Below are 22,382 nucleotides of genomic sequence, written 5' to 3' on the forward strand. Positions count from 1 at the left end.
ATTATTATAAAGTAAATTGTCATTCTAACTTATCCATATTAAGAATAATAAAACCATCAACCACAAACTGACAAATAAAGTGTATAATATTTTTTCATCAAGGCTAAATTTTCAACATCATCCTCAGGTTCACCTGGGTTACTGGGTGATGATGGACCACCCGGTATGAAGGGTAGCCAAGGACAGGATGGTATCCCTGGACCCCCAGGAGAGAAGGGAGCACAAGGTATCCCATTAATAACGTTCATTCTGTTTCAATATGTTCTAATATTTTGGGGGTCATTACAGAATTCATGCCATGTCAAAATTTATACTGTTGAAAAGCACTCACATTTTTAACTTTTTGTTGCGTTTATTGCAGATTAAAAATAAGTAATGTATTGATCAAGTTTTCAAAGTAGTTTGATAATTACTAAAAGTTTCAGTTTTGATTCTTTTAAAACAACAACAACACACAAATAGGAGTGATTTGGATGATAACTGGAGATGTCAGCTGCTAGGTACAGATCTTTTTCAGTTATTCGGGTTTGTTAAGAGGAAAATATTGGGGAAGATAACTGAGCCTGACATTCCATTTGCTTCTAAAGCTGCACTTTTGGAGTATTTGAAAGGAGGGATCCTGAATAAGACCTAGAACTAGTAATACATTGGTTAATATCAGCTAGAATGTGTAATGCAGTAATGGTACAAGCAAATATGTGCAAATACTTTGTTACTGGATTAGATATATGTTTGTGAATCCTAGAAATAAGGACTTTCAGTATTGTATTCAGCTATGTTTCTATTCCCGTTCTTGCAATGTATTGTATTGTACTTTTGTTCTGCATTTGTAATGAAAACAATTATGAATACAGGTTCTCCAGGACAGCAAATTCCTGGTCCTCCAGGCATTCCTGGTCCTAAAGGTAAAATTAAATTGTTGTGGGGTTTTTTTGGGGGGGGGGTGAAAGTCAGAACTGTAAGTCTTAAAACGAGCTTAATTCTGTCTGCTTAAGTGCAGAGTAAACCAGTTTACTTCAAAATGTTACTTGTCTATTGCTTTTTGATTTTGGTTGCCATGCACCTAAAATGTGTCATGCCTCTTTAAAAGTATATTAAAGTTGACTAACCTGTACCTAATGGTTGTTTAAATACTGCATAGGTGTCAAAGGAGACATTGGGGTGCCTGGTATACCAGGGCCACCAGGTATTAAAGGCAGCATGGGAGACCAGGGACCAATTGGACCTCCAGGCTTACCTGGACAACCAGGACTTCCCGGGAAACCAGGTGCAATAATTACTGGCCAAAAAGGAAACAGAGGCCCCCCTGGTCCTGATGGAAAACCAGGTAGGAACTGTTATTTTATCATACCTAACACAAGTAAAATAGAGACTGTGAGATAATACTTAAGTTAGGCTGTCTCAGTTATAATGTAGGCTGTGCCTCTCTGAATTCCACACAATTCCTGGTATAAAAACAATTTCCTGTTGTATGTATTATAAAACTATCTCCTTTTTAAAACGATACAGGTGTCCCTGGTATTCCAGGACCTGCTGGACTCCCTAGCTATAGTATTAAAGGAAATAAAGGTGTTCGAGGAAATGATGGCTTACCAGGCCCGCCAGGAACTAGAGGTGACGTTGGTCTACCTGGGCCAGCAGTAAGTGAAATAATTACAATTAATTATCCACTCACTATTTTAACCTTTGGTTGTAGGCTGCAACACATTTCAGCAAAGAAACCAAAACAAAATTACTACAAAATAGAAAAATGAGATGTGAGCATCAGTGTGTAGGCACCTAGGAGATTTCACTTATTTTTATATCATACAGCTATTGGTTCATTTAAACAAATTCATATTTCTTTTTTTAAAAAAAATATTTATTAGAGTTTCCATTTTTTTACAAACAAAAAGAAAAAAGCAAACATAAAAACATTAAAAACACATAAATTTCACAACTTATTTTCTCATAACTTATTTCCCAGACCTCCTCAAACAAATTCATATTTCAGTAATGAGATATTGTGCTTTATTTTATCAATGCCAGGATATTTATCAACAGTTAGGGGAATATCTAGTTTGCAGTCTTTCACACTTATCCTATGGATAAGCACCATTTTAACTCTGAGGACTTCAGTAAAAGAAGTTCTCCTCTCATTAAGTCTAGTCACTCTAATGCTGCAACTTTTGAGACTTATTCAGAAATCTGCCTCTTGGCTAATCTGCTGTTGATTGAAATTCAGCTATATTTGCCTTACTAAAATAACTGGGGAAATAGCAGACCACTCAAAATCGTTACTGATTTTGCCAACAGTGTCTCTTTCTAACAGTAGGAGAATCTTGCAGCAACACTGTCTTTCCAGGAACAGTAAGAATTTGGGTGGTGCTAGACATGCCACCTGAAATTATCACAAAATGCAACCAGTTGCAACCCTGCTTTTGCTGAGATAATAGAAGTCTGTTACAGAAATCTGTTCTCTCACTTACAGGGGATATCAGCAAGTGAGAGAAAGATTTGAGTAACAACTCATGAACTTGCCGAATTCTCCCCTGCAAATGCCCCGCAGCCAGACTGTTGTCTCATTTTGCCTTTCTCTGCCTCCAACCTCTCCCTGCTCACAGAAACTGCTGAAAACCAACAAGAAAGTCTAGCTTGAGTACAGTTACTGAAACAAGATTATTTTTCTCATCTTGTTGTCCTACAGGGAATTGAAGGCATCCCTGGCTATCAAGGTCCTAGAGGTGAACCTGGCTTCCCCGGATTCCCAGGCATCAAAGGTATTTGACTAACTTTGTAAAGCACCTTGTTATTTTATACAAAAGAGAGGCTGGCATGCAGTGGACACAGAGCTTCTTCCATAGAATAAGGGGTAGAAAGGTGGCAGAGCTCTGGAGTTGTGGTTGGTTTGTTGCTAGCATTTTGCAGTGCAGGTTCCAGGTTTTGGGAGGCCTTGGGCGAGGAGCTATGAATGGGTCCCACCTTACGCAGCGACTCTGCTGCTCATTTGCCCTCTCCCAATTCACACAGCTGTCCAGGGGGAGAATGCAAGGCAAGTGCAGGATGTTTCTCCGTCTTCTCACTACTGACACTGATTTAGAGAGGGCAGGTGATCAGGCAATAGAAACAAGGAAGAGGAGAAACAGGACCAGGAAGGGTGGGAAGGATGCAGAGAATGGCAGGAGCGGCTCACCCAGCAAAGCAGAACTGCAACAATAGCCTCCCAGCAGTGAAGTCACTCACTACAGCTTACCAGGAGGAGCGAGGCAGTTGGCGAGGTTGGGGCTGCACAGGTGTACCACCAGCGGGAACACCATATTGGTTATACTGGGTCATCCTTGCAGGCCTGGCCTGACCTCCTTCACATGCTTCCTAGTATTGTTGCAGTTCCACTCCTTAGGTGAACTGTTTCTGGGGAATGATATTGCCAGAGTCCCCTCCCTTGTGTGGACCAGCAGTTGAACGGCAGACAAGGTTTGCGCCTACCTGCCTTCCTAACAGTGCAGTGTAGAAAGAACTAGCTGCCACCCATGACTAAGTAGGATGAATCCCTCCTTCTTTTTCTTCTTTGCCTTTGGACATAGACCAGTTAAGGGGAAAGTTTTCCTTTTTAAGTATCCTGCTGTGCAGCTGCTTTGGAAATGAGCCTTTGAGCTAAGCAACAGGAAGCATTTGGAATGTGATAATTCAGTTCTTAACTAGGTTACAGCTGTCGTTGTTTTCTTAATGCAAGTTAAGGGGAGAAACAATTAAACAGGGTACAATAGTGAGCACCAGAGCATCAATTGGATGCTGCAAGTTGTATTTATTTGATACAAAATCAATATTAGGCTGCAATTCTATGCACTAGAAATGTGAAACCTCTGGTCCTCCATATGTTGCTAGACATTTCCCATCAGTCCTGGCCAATGGTCAGCACTGATGGGATTGTGGTCCAGCAACATATGGAGGGCCCTATCCTTGCTATACATAGTTATCTGAAAATAAGTCACATTGAACTCAGTGCAGCTTGCTTCAGAATCAACATGTATTAGGATTGCAGTATTAATATACTTCATATTAGTTGCTGGGAGATTGCGCAGATTAGATCAGGAGTGGCTAGCCTGCAGCCTACAGGCCATATCTGGCCTACAAACATTTCTATGTGGCCCCCAAGACAGCTTCCAGGTGTTTTTTTAAAAAAAAACAACTACCTATTATTATGAACATCATTCATAACAACTCTTAACAAGACTGTCTCATGTCTAATAATGTCAGGTCTTCTTTTCAGGAGAAATGGGTAATCAAGGGCCACCTGGGCAAATAGGAGTACCAGGAGCTGCAGGGTCAACGGGACCACCTGGTGAGTATACTTGACCGGTATCTATAAAGCTGCCCGTGGTTCCTTTGGTAGGAAGGCAGGATTTGCATATCCTCATCATCTCTCTAGGTCTACCTTCCCACCTCATCTCCTTTGTTTTTTAATACAATAACCAACAATAGTTGTTTATCCATTCATTTACTAGGTCCACCTGGAGCACCCGTGGCCGCTGTCTCTTTCCCAGGAAACCCAGGACCTGCTGGACCTCCAGGAAACTTAGGAAGCCCAGGTGATCCAGGTCCCAGAGGACCACCAGGGCCGCCAGGTACAAGTTTCATAATATCTCCCTTCTGTTTTATTTAATAGAGGAGAGGAACATCAGGGCCAGATGACATGTCCTGCATAACCTAAGACATGGCACCATAGAAGTTTTTGCCCTGGCTAGAATAGGTCCTTTAACTCTTATCATGCCTTTTGCTTGTCTGGATAGATAGAGAAAGGTGAGAAAGAGACAGAGAGACAGAGACTAGACTACTGTATAAGTTGGCATTTGTTCTTATGCCCACGTTTTTCTCTGGCTCCACCCACTGCTGGTATGTGGCCCAGAAGGAAATGTGACCCTTGATGGAAAAAGATTCCTCTGTCCTGGCATAGATAAACACAGTGGGGCACATAGATCTGCAGCAATTTGCAATCCAGTTGCATTTATTCATTTAACTATTCCTAGGCTCTGTTTTCAGGTCAAACCCTTTCAAGGCAGCTTCCAGCATACAAATAATGATAAAAGTTAACAATAGCAACTAGCAACAAACTAGCACTAACAACAAAATACTAAAGCTTTTGAAACATTAAAATATATTAAAATGTTAAGCCCAGAATGTTATATACGAGTAACATAATACGAGCCTTGGAAGGACCTTTTATTTATTTTATTTATTTAAAAAGGCATTGGAAATTGAAATGTATATTAAAGCAACAAACAGGTGTTTTTCATTACTGTAAATAGTCACTCATGTCCTACACAGCAAAATATTCCTGCTATCTAAATATTCCTTGTTTGCTTCAAAATCAGATAGGTTATTGAAACCCGAGGACAAATCCAGAGGGTGCCTACATAGATACCTTACTATATGCTAACATGTGCTTTATTATATGAATCCAGGACCTCCAGGTGTAAAGGGCCAGCTAGGTCGTCTTGGAATACCTGGCATACCTGGACCACCTGGACCAAAAGGAGACAAGGGTTTTCAAGGCCCGAAAGGTACTGTAAATAAGATATAGATAGTGCTACACTGTAATAATTACATTTGTGTCATTAGTTAGTTTTGAGTGCACAGGCCTGCAATACCTGAAGATCCCTTGTAGGCAGTGCATTGGCCACCGTTGAATTTTGAGGGGGCCCGACCCCCTTCTTGAAAAATTTGAGGGAGCCCTTGGTCCTCGCCCCCCTCCCCCCAGATAGCGCACCTGCCTTTGACTTCAACCGGGGGCGGCCGAGGTAGAGGGGACACTGCTTCCACATCCTTCTTCCCAGGCCAGCAGGATTGGGCTGCGGCTGTAGTGATAAATCCACCACCCCATGACTCATGGTTCCTCATTAGGATTGCTCTGCCCCTCTTTAGTTTGTCTAGAATTTGTAGAATACTGGAAGCTTTCTCCAGCTACTTCATTGGTCTGTAGTGCCAGGGAAGATGTCATTTTTTTAAAATACAAAGGCACTGCCACAGTCCTTAGATTATTAACACTTTCCCAGAAATGTTTCCTTTCACATTCAGTTTGTTGTATTACAGACTATCACCACAAAACAAAAACCAGGTTGCTCTGTAAAATTTATTTCTCCTTCTTTGATCTGGCAAGTCTAACCGTATGCCAACAGTGACTTTTTTTTGTCTAATGTGTTGATACCACAAGGTCAGGTTGGCCAAGATATGATAATTGTGCAATTTGTGTTCACATACAGCAGGGGTGGGGAACCCCCAGCCCATGGGCCAACCTCTGCCTCCATGGGGTCCAATTGGCTATTCCATGCCGTTTTTCCTAAACCATGTGTACCCACCCATCAGCTGACATCACTGGTGATGGATGGGAGGGCAGGGTTTAATCTCGCATTGGCTGTGCTGCCCTGGATCACACAGGATTTAATTCCCACTTATCAGTTGATGAAGAAAAATTAGAGCCCTTTGCCCTTTGCCTAGTGATGGGTGGTGGTGGGGAGATGGGGGAATCCCTCCCTCACTGCCACGGCTGCCATCCACCTGCTTAAAGAGACCCAGAGCAAAATGGCTGCAAAGCACCATTTGAGGCATCCTCCCTCCTGATAAGACTTGCAAAACCACACAGGTGATTTTGAATGGAGGAGGGCAGTCCCGCACCAATCAAATTTGCCCCTTGAGGCTGATCCTGATAAAGATCTGGCACATGGAGCCAAAATGACATATCCTACCCTGACATGCATGCTCTCTCAGATATGAAAACACAAATACACCTGGTTTGTTTGTTTGTCTTACCTATTTATTTTTTATTTTAGGTTTGCCTGGAATGCTTGGGTTTCCTGGTAATAAGGGACTCCCTGGATTCCCAGGAAGTTGCTTCACTGGCCCAGTCAAAAGGGGCTTCATCTTTTCCCGGCACAGCCAGTCAACAGAGATTCCGTCATGTCCATCTGGGACATCTCAAATCTATAGTGGTTATTCTCTCCTATTTGTACAAGGGAACGAGCAAGCACATGGGCAAGATCTTGGTACTTTTATAAATATATGCTTCAGTTGATTTCTTTTAAAGGGGACATTTTTATTCAGCAGGACAACCATACCAACTCTGTTGTTACACAGAATAAAAAAATCTCAGTGCCTGGCTTAGATTACATAATTATGTAAGGAAAAGTATTTTTTTAATGCTACTCAGCCTGGAGCAGATTGTGCTTATTTGAACAGACCTGAAAAAGTAGCCTCCTATAGTTATTTCTCTTGATGAGAACTCCTGGAAAATAATAGCGTAGCAGAGACACTACATTTTCCTTTAGCCACTTCAGTTCCTATCTGCATTTCTTTACATGATATTGTATGCTCCTTTATTACAGCTGTTGCAGAAATGTTACAGAAGTGCTGCAACATTGACTTCTCATCGTTTCCGACTTTTAAAGTTTTATCTCATGCAATTTCATTTCCTTTGTTAGAGTGGAGGGATGATTCCAACGGTAGTGTCTAATCTCCAAAATATTTCCCACTCCCTTATCTTCCAGTCACACTATATTTAGGTGCTTAATAGCATGGATTAAAACCTTTCTGCATTAATAAAGGGACTTTGCCACCCCTAGTTATTCTGAAGTTGCCCCTATTACAGCGTCTCAGTTGCTTATTACTGTACTATAAATCGGATTTTGCAACAGATCTATACAAAGAAGCTCATCATAGCTTCTCTTCTGAATCTTCTAGGTTCAGCCGGTAGCTGCCTTCAGAGATTTACCACCATGCCTTTTTTATTATGTAATCCCAGTAACGTTTGCAGATTTGCTTCTCGCAATGACTATTCATACTGGCTGTCAACGGCAGAGCCAATGCCATTAGATATGGCACCAATTTCTGGGAAAGCTTTGGAGCCTTATATTAGCAGGTAGTAGTTGTGTTCCTTTTCTGTTTGTGTTTTCACATGGATTTGTTTGCTCATTTGTTTTGGATAAATGTGTTGTAGATTATGATTTGTCAACTGTTTCTAGTACAGATTTGTGGAGAAGGTCAGGGCCAGCCCAATCATTGTGCAAATTGACACAACTTGCTAAGGCAGTGGGGGCATGGAGGGCAGAAAATTGTCACCCCACCAGGCACCTGTTCATTGCCAACCAGGTGCCCATTTTCCAAGATGCCACGCTGTTATGTATTCAGTGGTGTGTGTTGCCTGATCTTGAGTCTGGACTAAGGATTCTGAGCCCCTGTGTTCTGATTCAATACATGATATCCAATCACAGAACATTTCAGGATTTTGGCCTCTGCCATTGGCTCTTAAATTCTGTCTTATGATTTGCAGCTTGGAAGTTTAGACAGCCAATCACGTTGGGAGTGGGAGTGGCCCAGGCCTCCAGAAATGTATATAAGCAGTTGCTTTGCCCCTATTGTTCAGTTCTGTAGTTCAGTAAAGGTTCTTGCTATTATCACTATGTCTTGCCTTGTGGGAACCCACCTACGCTTCACACCCCACCACCAGCAGCAGTGGCATTCAAGTGGCAGTACTCTAGAGGGTGACCCTTTGCAGCCCTGCTCTTTAGTACCGTTTTGTTTTGTTGGGACAGTAGAGTTTCTTCCTAATAGCAATGATGTCATTGTTAGTTAGATTTGGCTACATAGCAACATAACTGAAGGCAAATACAGGAAAGAGGGAAAGTGAAAAGCTAAAAGTCAATTTGTGGGCTGCATCCTAAACGAGCCCTTGCCTATTTCCCGCCTAATGACTTTGTGTGCCATGTTGTAGATGCACTGTCTGCGAAGGCCCTGCAGTGATGATAGCAGTTCACAGCCAAACCACTTCAGTTCCACCATGTCCTCAAGGCTGGCAGTCTGTTTGGAAAGGGTATTCTTTTGTCATGGTAAGAAAGAAAAAAGCGGGGGGGATCTCACTGCACTTTGGAAGTAGTCATATGGTAGGAAGGGGTGGGGGAACAGTTCCTAATAGTAGCCAGTAAAAGGTATAACCATGTTACTGGCAAAAATTAGAAACTGCTATATAAAACCTGTTATGGGCAACTCTGTTTCCTGCATTTTGGGATACAACTAGTGCCTCAGTTTTAAGCTGTGGATTTCATATCGTCAAAAATTTGCCAGTGATCAGGTTTTCATGGAAGACATGTATGCTCACAGTACACAGGTGCAGGCTCAGAAGCTTCTGGACAAGCGCTGGCGTCTCCAGGATCATGCTTGGAAAAATTTCACGCCATTCCATTTATTGAATGCCATGGCCGAGGGACATGCAATTATTACTCAAACTCCTACAGCTTCTGGCTGGCTTCAATAAACCCAAGAAGAATGTTCAGGTATGCTAACTAACCTTCCTTTGTGAATGAGCCACCACAAGAGAACAGCTAATGCAGCAGGAGCTCTGGTACCAACAAAAAAAGCTCAATGAAAGCAGCAACTGCTCCACTCGTATCAGTACTGAAGACGGAGGGCAGTATTCAAATACATTTCCATGCTAGCACAAGGTTAACTACCAGCACAAGGGGTTGGGTCACCCCCTCTCCTTCCCCTGGTGTGTACCCTGGATTTAGGCAGCACATTGGGGGGAGGAGAGGGGGAGATCATTCTGTTGTGCAAGGAAAAATATTTGCACTAGCCAAACTAGCACTATGTTGACTACAGGGACGCGGGTGGTGCTGTGGGTTAAACCACAGAGCTTGCCGATCAGAAGGTCGGCAGTTTGAATCCCCGCGACGGGGTAGGGTCCTGTTGCTCGGTCCCAGCTCCTGCCAACCTAGCAGTTCAAAAGCATGTCAAAGTGCAAGTAGACAAATAGGTACTGCTCCAGCGGGAAAGTAAACGGCGTTTCCATGCGCTGCTCTGGTTCGCCAGAAGTGGCTTAGTCATGCTGGCCACATGACCCAGAAGCTGTATGCCGGCTCCCTCGGCCAATAAAGCGAGATGAGTGCCACAACCCCAGAGTCGGTCATGACTGGACCTAATGGTCAAGGGTCCCTTTACCTTTACCTTATGTTGACTACAATGGAATGCCTCCTGCAAAGCCCATACCTCTTAAGCTGTTCCACCCTGTCAATAGCTGCATAAACTTATTTGTATAGAATCTATTATTCTAATTGTATGTGTTGGGGTGCTGGCACCGGCACAGGAGCAAAAGTGGCATCAGTACCAAAGCAGCACTAGCATAAGGAGAGCAGCCATCTCCATAAGCCTTTGTTAGGATTACCATGTAGGATCCTGTGAGCCTCTACCATGTAACCACTACCACAACTTACAGGAGTGTGCCATTAATTTGGCTGCCTCTGTACCTCTTTAACATGTAGTGTGCGGTACCTTTTTGTGGCATGGCAATTTAATTGTTTATAACCTTGCATTTTGAGATAATACTGATTACTATAATCCTGAGTTTCATAGATGCAGATTGAACCAGTGTTTTTCTTCACTATAATCACCTATTCCTATTCCTCCTGCCACTGGTTCCAGCTTCTGCATGTAGCACTAAACCAGTTTAGCATTATGTAGGAATGCAGCCAATGACTCATACTTTTGTGGAACCACTGTGTTTAGCAGCCTGTTTTTTATGCGGAGACATTTTCATACGTACATTTAAACATTTTCATGCACTGCTAACATGTACAAGCACATAAACATTTGTCCTTTGCTAGCTGCCTGCTATTGTGGGTCCCATTTAAGTAGACACTGCTATGATCAGTTTGTTATTAATGGCTGTGGTTTAAGCCACTTAGTGCAACATACATGATGTGGAATAAGCCCAAGCAAAGCCTTGAGCTTGTTTTTTCCCTCTTGTTCTACCTCCTGTGTAGTCAGGAGACTTCGGTTGTGTTAAGTTTCACTTTCAGTGAATCCTGGCTTGTTATATCATATGAACCATGGAATGATTCACACACCACACTAAGCCAAACAGTGGTATAGCATGATGTGTGAACCAGGCTGTTGTAGTTTAAAACAAAGTATTCAATTTCAAACTAAGAAAACTTCAGAGCATGATTAACCAACCTTTGTTTTAAACCTCTTCTCTGGTTAATATGGCATAGCAAACTGGGATTTTCTGAAAGTGAGACCAAATGCGGAAGGAGAAGGGGCAGCAGAGTACATAAGCCAAGGGATTTGCTCAGGTTTGTTTTAGCTTTTGCACGTAGCACTAAACCACAGTTTAGTGTTATGTAGGAATGCAGCCAGTGACTCATACTTTTGTGGAATCACTGTGTTTACCAGCCTCTTGTTTTTCTTTAACACGGAGAGTTTCCTTCCCTATAGAATGTGCATGGTTTTTTTTCTTTTTAAGGAAACCATTGTCGCAGACTCTGAAAGCTGGAGAAATGGAAAAAATCATAAGTCGCTGCCAAGTCTGCATGAGGAGACCCAGCTAAACAGAACTGTCATTAGAGAACGAAGCTCCAGTTTTGTGTCGCCAAACTAAAATAAACCAAAAAGGTTTTGTGAACTTGTAATATGGTGTTTTAAAAGCTGCAGAGATGAGAACGCACTCCACAAAGTAGTGGAAGCAAAGTGAAGGGGAAAGGTAACTTCTGGACCAAGCATGCCACTCATTTGTATGTCGGATACAGTTGCACTCTCTGCTGCTTTAGTGTAACTGTTGGAATCTTTTCAATCTCCTCTCCCCTTTACAAAGAGAAAAGTAGCCCCCTGCCTGACCAGACATGTGACCCTGCTCTCTAGGATGAACCAGCATACAGCAGCACTCTTACTGAAGGTAGCTAGCTGATAATAAAGCACAAGTGGCCCAGGCATCATTCTCTGTGTTAGTTTATTCCAGCAGTTACAGTATAACACAAGGCCGGACTCAAGTGAGTTGTTGTGCTGGTGGGAGCCAGTGCAACAAGTCCTGCTAGGGCAATGGGACTTCCCCACTCTCTTCTTCCTTGGATAGCTCAGTTGGTTAGAGTGCGGTGCTGATAATGCCAAGGTTGCAGGTTCGATCCCCGTATGGGACAGCTGCATGTTCCTGCATTGCAGGGGGTTCGACTAGATGATCATCAGGGTCCCTTCCAGCTCTAAAATTCTATGAATCTTCCCATGCAAGCATCTGCTCGGGTCAGGAGAACCCCCGGAATGGGTCGCAGGGGAGGAGAGAGATGATCATTCCACCTAGCAGGCAGAAATATTTGTGCTTACAGAACAATTGCCTTTAATATGACACTGAATTCCACTCACAGAGTGAAACTATCCAAAATGCACATGAATGTGATATGCTGGGATCAGATACTATGCCTTCCCTCCACTTTCTGTTTCCAACACTAGGTGGCGTGTGTTCTTTTCCTCTACAGTTTCACAGGTGCCTTAACTAAAGCCAAACTGTATTTGCACAGTAAACTTGAAGATACCAATGCTGTACTATAATGGAATTTGAAATAGTGCAATATTTTAGCTTTTGTTTTTAGTAAAATGCAAAGCACTTTCTTGGAGTAAATTGTTTGTGTTGGCAGTACTAAAAGGTTGTCACCTTCTGAACTCTGCCAACTCCTGGGTCCGTATAAATCTGAACTAGAGCATCGCTGGTCTTTTTACTCTAGAAAAAGACAGCTCAAGCTGCCTTTCTTGTGCTTTTCTACCTGCAAAATGGAGCAATCAGGGTAGTGTTGGTTTACATAAGTGTTGCCAAAGCAGATATTATTTAAGTTGAAACTCTGGCGCAACAAGCAATTAAGTGGGAGGGGGCTGCATGAAACTTTCGAAAGTTCATCAAATGAATTATAATTCTCCAGTCGCCCTTCCTTTGGCAAAGAAAGAGAATTTTATAACATATTCATAGCAGTGCAATAGAAATTTACAAGATGAACTTGTAGGTTAGTTGCCCTCTAAATAAATCCGTGATACATTTGCCTATTTAATGGATCCTACTAACTTCAGTTAGTAGTTTGGCCAGCCTTACTAAACGAGTCCTAAAAAATGCAAATCTTACGTGATTTATGCTGCCTTTGGATTGGTTCCAGATTAAGCTAGCTATGCTTTAATCCCATTGAAATAAAAGGGAAGCATGAGTACCTTAAATCCCTTTGGGACTAAGGTATGACTAACCTAATACGGCTCCAGCCTGAGGCTACTGCGGCAGAACTGACAAACTATAAATGGTCACTCTCCTGATAACCCTTAACAAGAATAATCAACCAGAAACTGAAATGGAAGAAAATTGGTTTTCATTCAGCCTGTATATGTAGCACAAATCATTAGTATACAGTATTGTACTATGTGTTGAAACTGTGCTTGTAATTTTTATTTTTATTTTGAGGCTGAATAGGCTTATTCAGAATGAGGCTGGAGTATGATGTCAGAAATGTGCACCAAATTTAAATGGGATCTCCCATAAGAATATTTTGTATGGTACTTTAGCCACTGCAAGAAATGCAAAACCTCTCCTTTTTGTCTCTATTATAAGGTATCAGGTAGTATCTGCACATTTAATTTGTTATAAACTGTTTTATTGTTTGTATTTTACGGTACATTGTTGTGACCCACCATGGGGCCTTATGGTGAAGGGTGGATAATAAATCTAATAATAATAACTTTTGTGGACATAAATGGTGGTTGAAAACATCAGCCAAATTTAATCAGAGTCCATCCAGTGAAACCCAAGCAGCTAAAGGTAATAGCTTTTCAGCAAATTCAAGTGGTACTGTCTGGGGAAATGTTTATATAGAACCTGTGGTTTAAGTAAACTGACTCTGCAACCCTATGCATTTACTCAGAAGTAAGTCACACTGTATTCAATGGGCTTTCAGAGCACTCTTATATGTGTCTATTCAGATGAAAGCCTCATTGACTTCAATGGGATTTGTTCCCAGGTAAAGTGAGTATAGGAGTGCAAATTTAGGTACGTCATTCTGATCCAGCAAAGGAGACTTCCATGCACAGCTAATGCAGATATCCATCTGGATCTAAAAACTCATGACAAGGTACATCCAATTCCTGTTGAACTTGATGATGGGGGCTGCACAGGCAATCCCAGTTTAGGGCCACTAGTTGCGTTAGTGTGCAACAAAGCACAGCTGGAATTGGATCAGGGTCTTTATATATTATTATAATTTATGTACGTTTTTTGTATAAAAGTGTAGTTCTGAATGTTTTGTATTTATAACATTGCACTTGAAAGAATTACGGAAAATATTAACGTTAACATTAAGGTTGCTCAATGCTTTTGCACAAGTATCAGCACTGCAATATTTAACAATAATAATCTTATCTCATTAATCTACATACTTGTGTAAATGTATAATTCTAAATAAAGGATTTAGAGATCTACAAGTGCGCCATTTCCCCCTCATTACTAATGGGTATTTTTGCAAGTAAACATTTTTATTTAAGTTATATTACTCTGGTGTCTGTCTTTTAATGGTGGACTTTTAGTGATAACAATGCTGCAAAATCATTCTGATGCCAAAGCTTGCTGTGCTGAAAATTAAGTGCTTAAGCCAACCCCAGAATCATTACAGCATCACAGATAATTACATTATATGGTAGAGCAAGAACACTTCATATGCTCTGTAACTGCAAGCAATCGGATGTGTCAATGCAAATGTTCTGGTAGTAAATAAAATGTCTTGTGGGACAGATTTTTGAATTATATTCTTCTTTCTGGCCTCTTATCAATAGCACAAATCAATCAAACACAAACTTCTTTTAAAGTGACTTTTTATTAGATGCATGGGAAAGGACATAAATTCCTGGGCCCCCAATATCTACCTGAACGTTAACTATTGGCTTAATACATGTTTCATAGAGAATAGATTGTTATGCAGCTACAACTAAAATTTAGCAGGAAAGCTTATATGCAATAAAAGATGAGAACATAGCAGATACAAATTAAAAACAGCATACAAACTAATTTGCTAAGAGTTTAAAGTTCTTAAAGGATGGGGGGGATGGGGGATAACATAGGAAGCCTGTGCTTGATGTCAAAAGAAACCTCCCTGGATGCTCCCATTTCACAGATGAGGCACAATCACTGAGAGGGCTCTTTCCCCAATTCCCATCTGCTGTATCTCATTTGTTGAACACCTACAGAAAACCTCCAAAGTTGATCCCAGGGCAGGCTAATAAGCAACCCTAAAACAAGTAGACCATTGCATGTTTATAGGTTTCCCATCCTTCCCATAAATAAAAAAATGTACAGCATCTACTGTTTATTTTGGAAAGGGGGTTGTCTGTTTGATGTGCATTTGGACACCTCTTCAGTTACCATAACCAAATTTTGCATTATGATTCCTGAGATCCAAAATCAGGATTTTGTTTATGTTTAGATATAATTGGGCACCATTTTGAATCAATATTAACCCTTAACCCTTTCCAAGCTCCACTGATTTTAATGACTGACTTCAAAACTGCATCATTTTTTTTTTTGTTTCTTGGAATTCCTGAGCTGCTAGTATCCAATAAAGAACCTTTGTGTGTTCAATGCATGTTTTTATTTGGAGTTTTGCATCACACGGCAGCTATGGAAAGTTAGCATCTTAGATCACTGGAAGCACCTGTAATATGTTGATAAAAGAACTTTAGGAAGCTCAATCACAGGGAAAGACTAACAGGTTCTTTTAAACAGCTTTGGCTAATGTACTTGACTCTCACTATCTGGTGTATGCAACAACATATCTGAAACACACTGATTCATCAGCTAGTTAACAAACAGTGCCTAACAACTCAGAAGTAAATCCTATGGGATTCACGTATGGTAACAATTGTAGCCCAACTCAGCAGCATCAGTGGAATTGTCAAAGGAGGGAGTTCTTTACAGATTACCAACGGTTATGGTTTGGCTATCCCTTAAGTTTTTTAACTACCAGCCTAGTCTTATGCATGTTACTCAGCAGTCTCACTAAGTTAAAGGGTGCTTACTCTCTAGCAAGTGTACATAGGGCTGCAGCCTTGGACAATTTTGATTTTGTGGTACTTGTAAACATTTAAAAGTGCAGGTTGGCTGCATGCAAGTTAATAGAGCACAACATTTTTGTGTACATTTGAGTGCTGGATTTGGGCTGGCAGGGGGCAATATAAAGAACATGACATTTTTTTGCAATCTGAGTAGTTTATTTGGAAAACTTTTGGCTGGAAATCCAAACCAGCCTCTGCCTCACCTAACCTGTACTAATAATAATGGACAGCACTGCAGCAGTCATAAACCTCTTTGCCTGCAAAATGGGCTGTACTGGTGGCACTGGAAATTTCAGGTGCCAGCCTTTTCTTTTTAAGGGTTTGATTATAAGTGCCTCATTCAGAACAAGACCTGAGTACAAGAAAATCTCTAAAGACAATGAGATGCCCCCCTCTTATTTTTTACTTATTCTGTGTGGAAGCAAAATGAATGATTGACAGGAAAGTAAGAGGGAAGAGAATAACATAATCCATGAGAATTATGTTTTGAAAAAGAACTTATAAATACACAAGCAGATAAATTTCCAAAAGGAATACATGTACTGTAATTCAGTAACCACAATGCAAGCGTACATGTAACTAAGCCCCATTAAATTCAGTGGGAGCAGACACAAGACTGCAATTCATTTTACAGTTAGTTGAAGTGTGCCTATGCTTGTGGAAGTTAAAAGGAAATATCTCCTGAGATCATACTTCTGGGGGTTGGGTGGAACTATAGAGCAAGGCAAGAAATCCCACTCGCTGAGCATAATGGTTAAAAGCACCATCCTAGGCTAGTCTACTCAGAAGTAAGTCCCACTAAGTTTATAAGATCAGGCTAGTGCAGTGGCTCATCTAGTCCAGCATCCTGTTCTCACAGTGGTCAGTGGAGCTTCCTCCCAAGTATGGGTGTACCGGCTTGAAAGCACAGATTCGAATCTCACAGCCCTAACTCCAATATTGGAAAATAATAAAAATTGATATACCTTTTATCGTAGGATTGTAATGTGCGTGAAGCACCCTGAGCATGCGAACGTGCAACGCATGTATATACATATACATATACATATACATATACATATACCGCTTCTTGGGAGAAAAGCAATGACAAACCTAGACAGCACCTTAAAAAGTAGAGACATCACCTTGCCAACAAAGGTCCCTATAGTTAAACCTACGGTTTCCCCAGTAGTGATGTATGGAAGTGAGAGCCGGACCATAAAGAAGGCTGATCGGCGAAGAATTGATGCTTTTGAATTATGGTGCTGGAGGAAATTTTTGAGAGTCCCATGAACTGCAAGAAGATCAAACCTATCCATTCTTAAGGCAATCAGCCCTGAGTGCTCACTGGAAGGACAGATCCTGAAGCTGAGGCTCCAATACTTTGGCCACCTCATGAGAAGAGAAGACTCCCTGGAAAAGACCCTGACGTTGGGAAAGCTTGAGGGCACAAGATATATTACTTTGAAAGCAAGTGGGGCGGATCTACAAAACAACAAAACCTTAGCAGGATACTGTATTAAGCTCCCTTCCCCGCTCTTAACCCTGAATATCTAGGTCTTCGCCGCCCGCAGCCGCCAGTGTATCAAAAAAACCTATCTGCAAATTCCGCAGCAAACTGAAGCTGAGCATCACGTATGAGCCAAATCCCCCACACTTATATAAGGGCCTGAGCTCTCTTACAGCACATGGGTCTCATCACCTAAACCACGCTGCATCGCCGGGAGCAGCAGGGAAATGAATCCACGGTACGGTACTTGCTTCCTCCGAAGCAGAATCGTGACCAGAGTAAAGATGGCCGCTGCACCTTCAGCCCCTGCCGGCTACCTTTTTTTCCTCCCCACCCCTTTTCCCGTCACGTGAGGTGTCACGGCTCATTCTTCCCCCCGCCGGTTACGGCAACTCTGTGGGGCCAATCGGGGTCGGGGTTTTTTTTGTTTCGTTTCGTTGCTTCTGTTCCAGGGCTGTGTAGGCGAGGGGCTGCTTGGATGCCCTTTGGCTAACGGCCCCGGAGAGAGAGAGAGAGGAACCGAGACCAAAGCGGTCGGAGTGGATACCCGGGACCCAAGAAGCCGCCTCCCCGTTGGCCTCAGGGTGAGAACCGGAGAGAGTGCTGGTCTGGGCCTTCCCTTCCCCTCAGAAGGAGGCGGTGGCGGGGGGCGCGGGAATGGGGAGGAAGCTGCGAAATTAGCACACACACCTCCCACCGCCGACCAGATGCCCGAGTCCAACCGCCGTTGCGCCTGGTTCCCTCAGCATTGGCGGGAGGGGGGGGGGGTTATTCCCGCCCCATCTTTGAACCCCCTTCCTCATAAATAACGGTCCCTCAGCCCACACAGGTTCCTATCAAATCGTTGCCTCAGCCCGCCTCCCCGGCCGTTGCCGTTATTCCTCGCCCCCAACCCCGTCGCCGAGGCCTTTGTTACTGTCATGTCAAATCCCCCCCCCCTCCAAAAAAAATACCCATTGACCTGTTGGCTTACTGCGCTTTTCTCGGTTTCTGACCAGAGTCTCTCCCCCCCCCCCCACCACCACCCTTCCCGACCTCTCAGTTCGGCTATGGCTGTAATTTCTATGCTCAAGAGGCCTTTACATGCTATATATTACATGCTTTGTGCTGAAGGTTCTTGTCAAAGCACCCAGCTTGCCACTTTGAGTAAATGGGTGCTGAATTGGGTAGACCTCTGCTCCGATCCTGCCTTGGGCTCTCCTTAACTGTTACTACAGAGTTTGCCTTATGAACCTGTTACACTCCTTGCCCTCAGGCCGTTAAGCATTGCAAACCACGTCTTTGGTGTGCCTTAAGAAGAGCCCTGCAGGATCAGCCCAAAGGCTCATCTCATCCAGCTTCCTCTTCTCAAAGGAGTCATCATGGGAAGCCCGTAAGCGGGATCGGTGCACCGCAGCACTTTCCCCACTTGTGGAGTCCCAGCGACTGGTATTGCGAGCCAAGGGTCAGACACTTTTATGCCAAAAGCTGATTTCTGCATGTGCCAGCAGTTCCACCGGCTTTCCCCCAAACCAGTGTCCTCCAGATGCTGCCGATGTAGAGTGCTTCAACCTGACACACTCATCCACAGGTGCACAAGGCTTACAGGGATTAATGTTGGTTCTTTGGGCTTTCTTCAGTGGTTGAAGGGATTGGCCCTGGATTCTTGGCCTTTGCTATCAAAGTTGGACCACAGGTACCTCATCTATGCTGTCCTTTGTTCACATCTTATTCTGCATCTTAAGATTCTCAGTGGGGGTTGAGCCTTTTTACAGAAGTGTGAACATGCTGACGTCCATGTCATAATTGTTCCCACTTTTCTGTATGGCAGCAAAATAATATCTCTTGCTACATTGCAACATATGCAGCGTGGTTAGTTGTATTCTGATTTCTAAACTCCCACCACATATACTTATTCACCCTTGTGAGATTTGCAATAAACCATATGCTTAAGTAGGCAGATTCCCTGTCTTGTTTTTGGATCTGCTTGCCATGTAGCCTAGGATAAAAGCAAGTGTTAGAAACAAAGTAGTCTCTGCTTTGTTGTAGTTATATTTAGATAGGCACAAACACAATCTATTTTTCTTTAGGATGGTTTAATTATTTTGTAAATTTAGCAACTGCCATCTGATTGCATATTTTTCTCCTTGAAGAGTACATCTGTTGAATTATGCTTCCATTCTTGTAAAAATCAGAACTGGGGACTTGAAAATTTGGCATTTATGAAGCCTCATAAGTTTAAGTATATGGAAGATATCTGACATTTACTTACTGAGCTCACATTACGGAATAGATGGGTACAGATTAGATATGTCGTAGGTAATAAATATTTAATTATGTAATATGCCTAATGCTGTTTTCTGTTCTTTTTTTCCCTCCCCTCCTTTACAGCTCGAAAGCAGTTGTCATGCTGTCTTATGTACAAAAGTTCCACTGTTTAGGGATACTGTTACGTAAAGTGAACAGTGCTGCAGTGTAGTGATATTAAAACGTTGCAAGCAAACAACAAAATGAGCAAGCGATCAAGCAGTGACATTCCTGTAGGAAGGTTAGTGAAAGCTGTAGAGTTGAACTTGTGCTTGTAGAAGCAGATAGAAGATTGACTCTTGTAGGTATTTTTATCTCTGTTGATTGCAATATTTTAAAAACTGCTATCTAGCCTAATGTGTTCCCTTACTTGAGGAAAAGGAGGCCTTGCCTCCTTTTCACAGAAATTTGGATAAAGAAACAATAGAAATGTATTCTTCAGTTTGCAGCACAGGTAAACATTTGGTAGTTAGCGCCTATACTTGCAAGCAGACTAGTGGAATTTTGGTGTTTTGTGGAGCTACATCTCATTGGCCTCAACCAACATGGGCAATGGTCTGGGAGTTGGAGTCCCACAACATCTGGAGGGCTCTGTGTTGGCTGTCTCTGCCTTAAATGTTAAGAAATCCTTAATATGAATCTATATTGGTGAATTTAAAATGCATACAGGTTGTAACTGTTAATTTTGTTTGATTGGCTTTGGAGAAGTCTCATTATTTGAGAATGGAGAATGCTGATGTGGCCTGTGTTGTCTTCCATCAGAACACTGGCATCTTCAAAAGTGTGCTTTGTTCTTGGCCAGTGGTGGCTAAGCTTTTTTGGCCCAAGGGCCACTTTCACCCTTGGCTGCCCTTCTGGGAGCCACATTCTAGAGTTGGGCATGGCCAAAAGAGTGTGGCCATTCCACAGTCTCCTGCACACTGTCCCCCCACACAGCAAAGGACACAGGCAGTCAGGTGCATAGCCCCTTCTCCTTTACTTGTATGCGCATAGCAGTTAAGGGGAGAGGTTAATCACCCCTGTTCTTGCCTGTTAGAAAGGTATGTCTTTAAAATAAATTGCCCAGAGCTAGGCACTCATTTGGAATAATTAGTACTATTTAATTTAGATGGTTGTAGATGCTTAATGAATCTTGAAGCAAGAATCTAAGATGTGGGGTTGAGACTTGCTCACTTGCGGGCTCTCTTTGCACCCTGTATGCTTAATATTAGTGGAATTGGTCTCTTTACCTCCAATATGGTTGCCCTGGGTTGGCATAAATTGGCCACATTTGCACAAACAAATTTCTGTTTAATAAGGCTTTGATATCTTGGTGCAAAGATATGTAAAAGTTTCATGCACCCACATGCAGCTCCTGTGCCCTCACTTTGCTTTGCCCTTCACACACGAAGCTATGGTTAACCCTAGCTTCCTTTTGCATCTGAACTGGGAACTATGGTTAATGACTTTCAAACAAGCCAAGATATGGAAGCCAACTTTAAACCTTCGTTTATATTATGGTTTGTTTGAAAGCCGTTAATTAATTAATTATGTTTTTTATCATTGCATCAAAACCAGAAGCTGTGGATAACTGGCTATGTGGCTTGTTTCTCTACTCACACGGAGCAAGCAGTAAAGCAGGTGTATGCAAATTTTAATTCCAATGTTAAATCATAGGGGGCATCTTATACACGATGGCTGTGCTGCACATCCACCATTACATAGACTTAAAACGCATTCTCTACCAACAGTGGAAGACTTCAATTTACTGTGGATCAAAACCCATGTTGTGTTTCTTTTTACTACTGAGGGGTAATTCAGGTTGTTTTATCTCGTATTAGGATGAGCACGACAGCATTCCCATCTCCGGCTGCCGAAATGGCAGAAATGAATCGAATTCAGTATGAAATGGAGTATACTGAAGGGATCAATCAGAGAATGAGAGTTCCGGAAAAACTCAAGGTTGCTCCACAAAATTCTGACCTTGAACACAGTGCTCATGAAGGGGGGATTCCAAATGCCAGTGTAACAATGCAGGTTCCAGAGCGGATTGTAGTGGCAGGTACGTTTGCCTTCAGGTGGACAGAGGTGATAAAGCAGACTTCACACCCATTCAATTTATTTTTACATATGAACTTGAGTGTGATTTGCTTAAGACCAGCCAGTGAATTCATACTTCATATGGGACTTGAGCTTGATTTTACCCAGCTCCAGCAGTCTACCCATTGAGCCATTTTGAATAATTTGTTAGTAAAATGTTCTTGATCTTAATATTAACTTACAGGTAATAGTGAAGACATTCCACTCTCCAGGCCGCCAGATCTAGATCTTCTCCAGTCAACTCCATTCAAGTCTCTGTCACTGAAAACACCTCCCCGTGTTATTTCACTCAGTGAACGACCACTAGATTTCCTGGACTTAGAGCGAGCCCCTACTCAGACTCCTCAAAATGAAGAGGCTAGTATTCTTTATGCCTTTCATTTCATCATGTTTTGTTTCAATATTATATTTAATAAGTCAAAAGAGAAGTCAAATATTTATTGCTTTATACTCCCATTTCAGATCAGTACTATAAAATAGGTTACTGCTTTGTAGAATTATTTTAATACTCCCTGTTGAAAGCAAAGATACTCCCAGAGCACTTTTTTGTGTGGTGCTTACTTGGTTGTATTTTTGGTACCAGGCTGCTTAGACATAATTTGGGCTATCTTGATTGTTTTTATCTGGCTTATAAGACTTAATGCCTTTTGGTCTTCAA

At 42.1% G+C, this 22,382-nt stretch overlaps 2 protein-coding genes across 18 annotated transcripts in view; both read left to right on the top strand.

Annotated features, from left to right (window-relative positions):
- Nucleotides 1–14,555, top strand: part of COL4A3 (collagen type IV alpha 3 chain) — an 85,816-nt gene extending 71,261 nt beyond the window's left edge. Inside the window, exons 40-52 of one of the 3 annotated variants that reach the window (XR_014526932.1) lie at nt 128–226; nt 855–905; nt 1,142–1,327; nt 1,510–1,640; nt 2,687–2,759; nt 4,250–4,321; nt 4,485–4,604; nt 5,442–5,540; nt 6,807–7,019; nt 7,714–7,894; nt 8,744–8,858; nt 9,130–9,302; nt 11,270–14,555. Coding sequence is in view for 2 of the 3 variants with exons in the window: in XM_083506290.1 (XP_083362416.1) it covers nt 128–226; nt 855–905; nt 1,142–1,327; nt 1,510–1,640; nt 2,687–2,759; nt 4,250–4,321; nt 4,485–4,604; nt 5,442–5,540; nt 6,807–7,019; nt 7,714–7,891; nt 8,744–8,858; nt 9,130–9,302; nt 11,270–11,354 (1,595 nt within the window). In the remaining variant the exon portion in view is untranslated. The remainder of the gene's footprint in view (nt 1–127; nt 227–854; nt 906–1,141; nt 1,328–1,509; nt 1,641–2,686; nt 2,760–4,249; nt 4,322–4,484; nt 4,605–5,441; nt 5,541–6,806; nt 7,020–7,713; nt 7,895–8,743; nt 8,859–9,129; nt 9,303–11,269) is intronic. The other 2 variants (XM_083506290.1, XM_083506291.1) reach the window with 2 other exon arrangements.
- A 70-nt stretch (nt 14,556–14,625) lies between these two features.
- Nucleotides 14,626–22,382, top strand: part of MFF (mitochondrial fission factor) — a 29,398-nt gene continuing 21,641 nt past the window's right edge. For 2 of the 15 annotated variants that reach the window (XM_083506591.1, XM_083506594.1), the window contains exons 1-5: nt 17,719–17,943; nt 18,930–19,034; nt 19,730–19,886; nt 21,466–21,686; nt 21,909–22,081. In XM_083506591.1, the coding sequence (XP_083362717.1) occupies nt 19,849–19,886; nt 21,466–21,686; nt 21,909–22,081 (432 nt within the window). In that variant the 5' untranslated portion in view covers nt 17,719–17,943; nt 18,930–19,034; nt 19,730–19,848. Of the gene's footprint in view, nt 17,944–18,929; nt 19,035–19,729; nt 19,887–21,465; nt 21,687–21,908; nt 22,082–22,382 lie in introns of all 15 variants that reach the window. The other 13 variants (XM_083506584.1, XM_083506593.1, XM_083506592.1 and 10 more) reach the window with 12 other exon arrangements.

This window comes from Podarcis liolepis (assembly GCF_965112155.1).
Source record: "Podarcis liolepis genome assembly, chromosome: 5".
Taxonomy (NCBI): domain Eukaryota; kingdom Metazoa; phylum Chordata; class Lepidosauria; order Squamata; family Lacertidae; genus Podarcis; species Podarcis liolepis.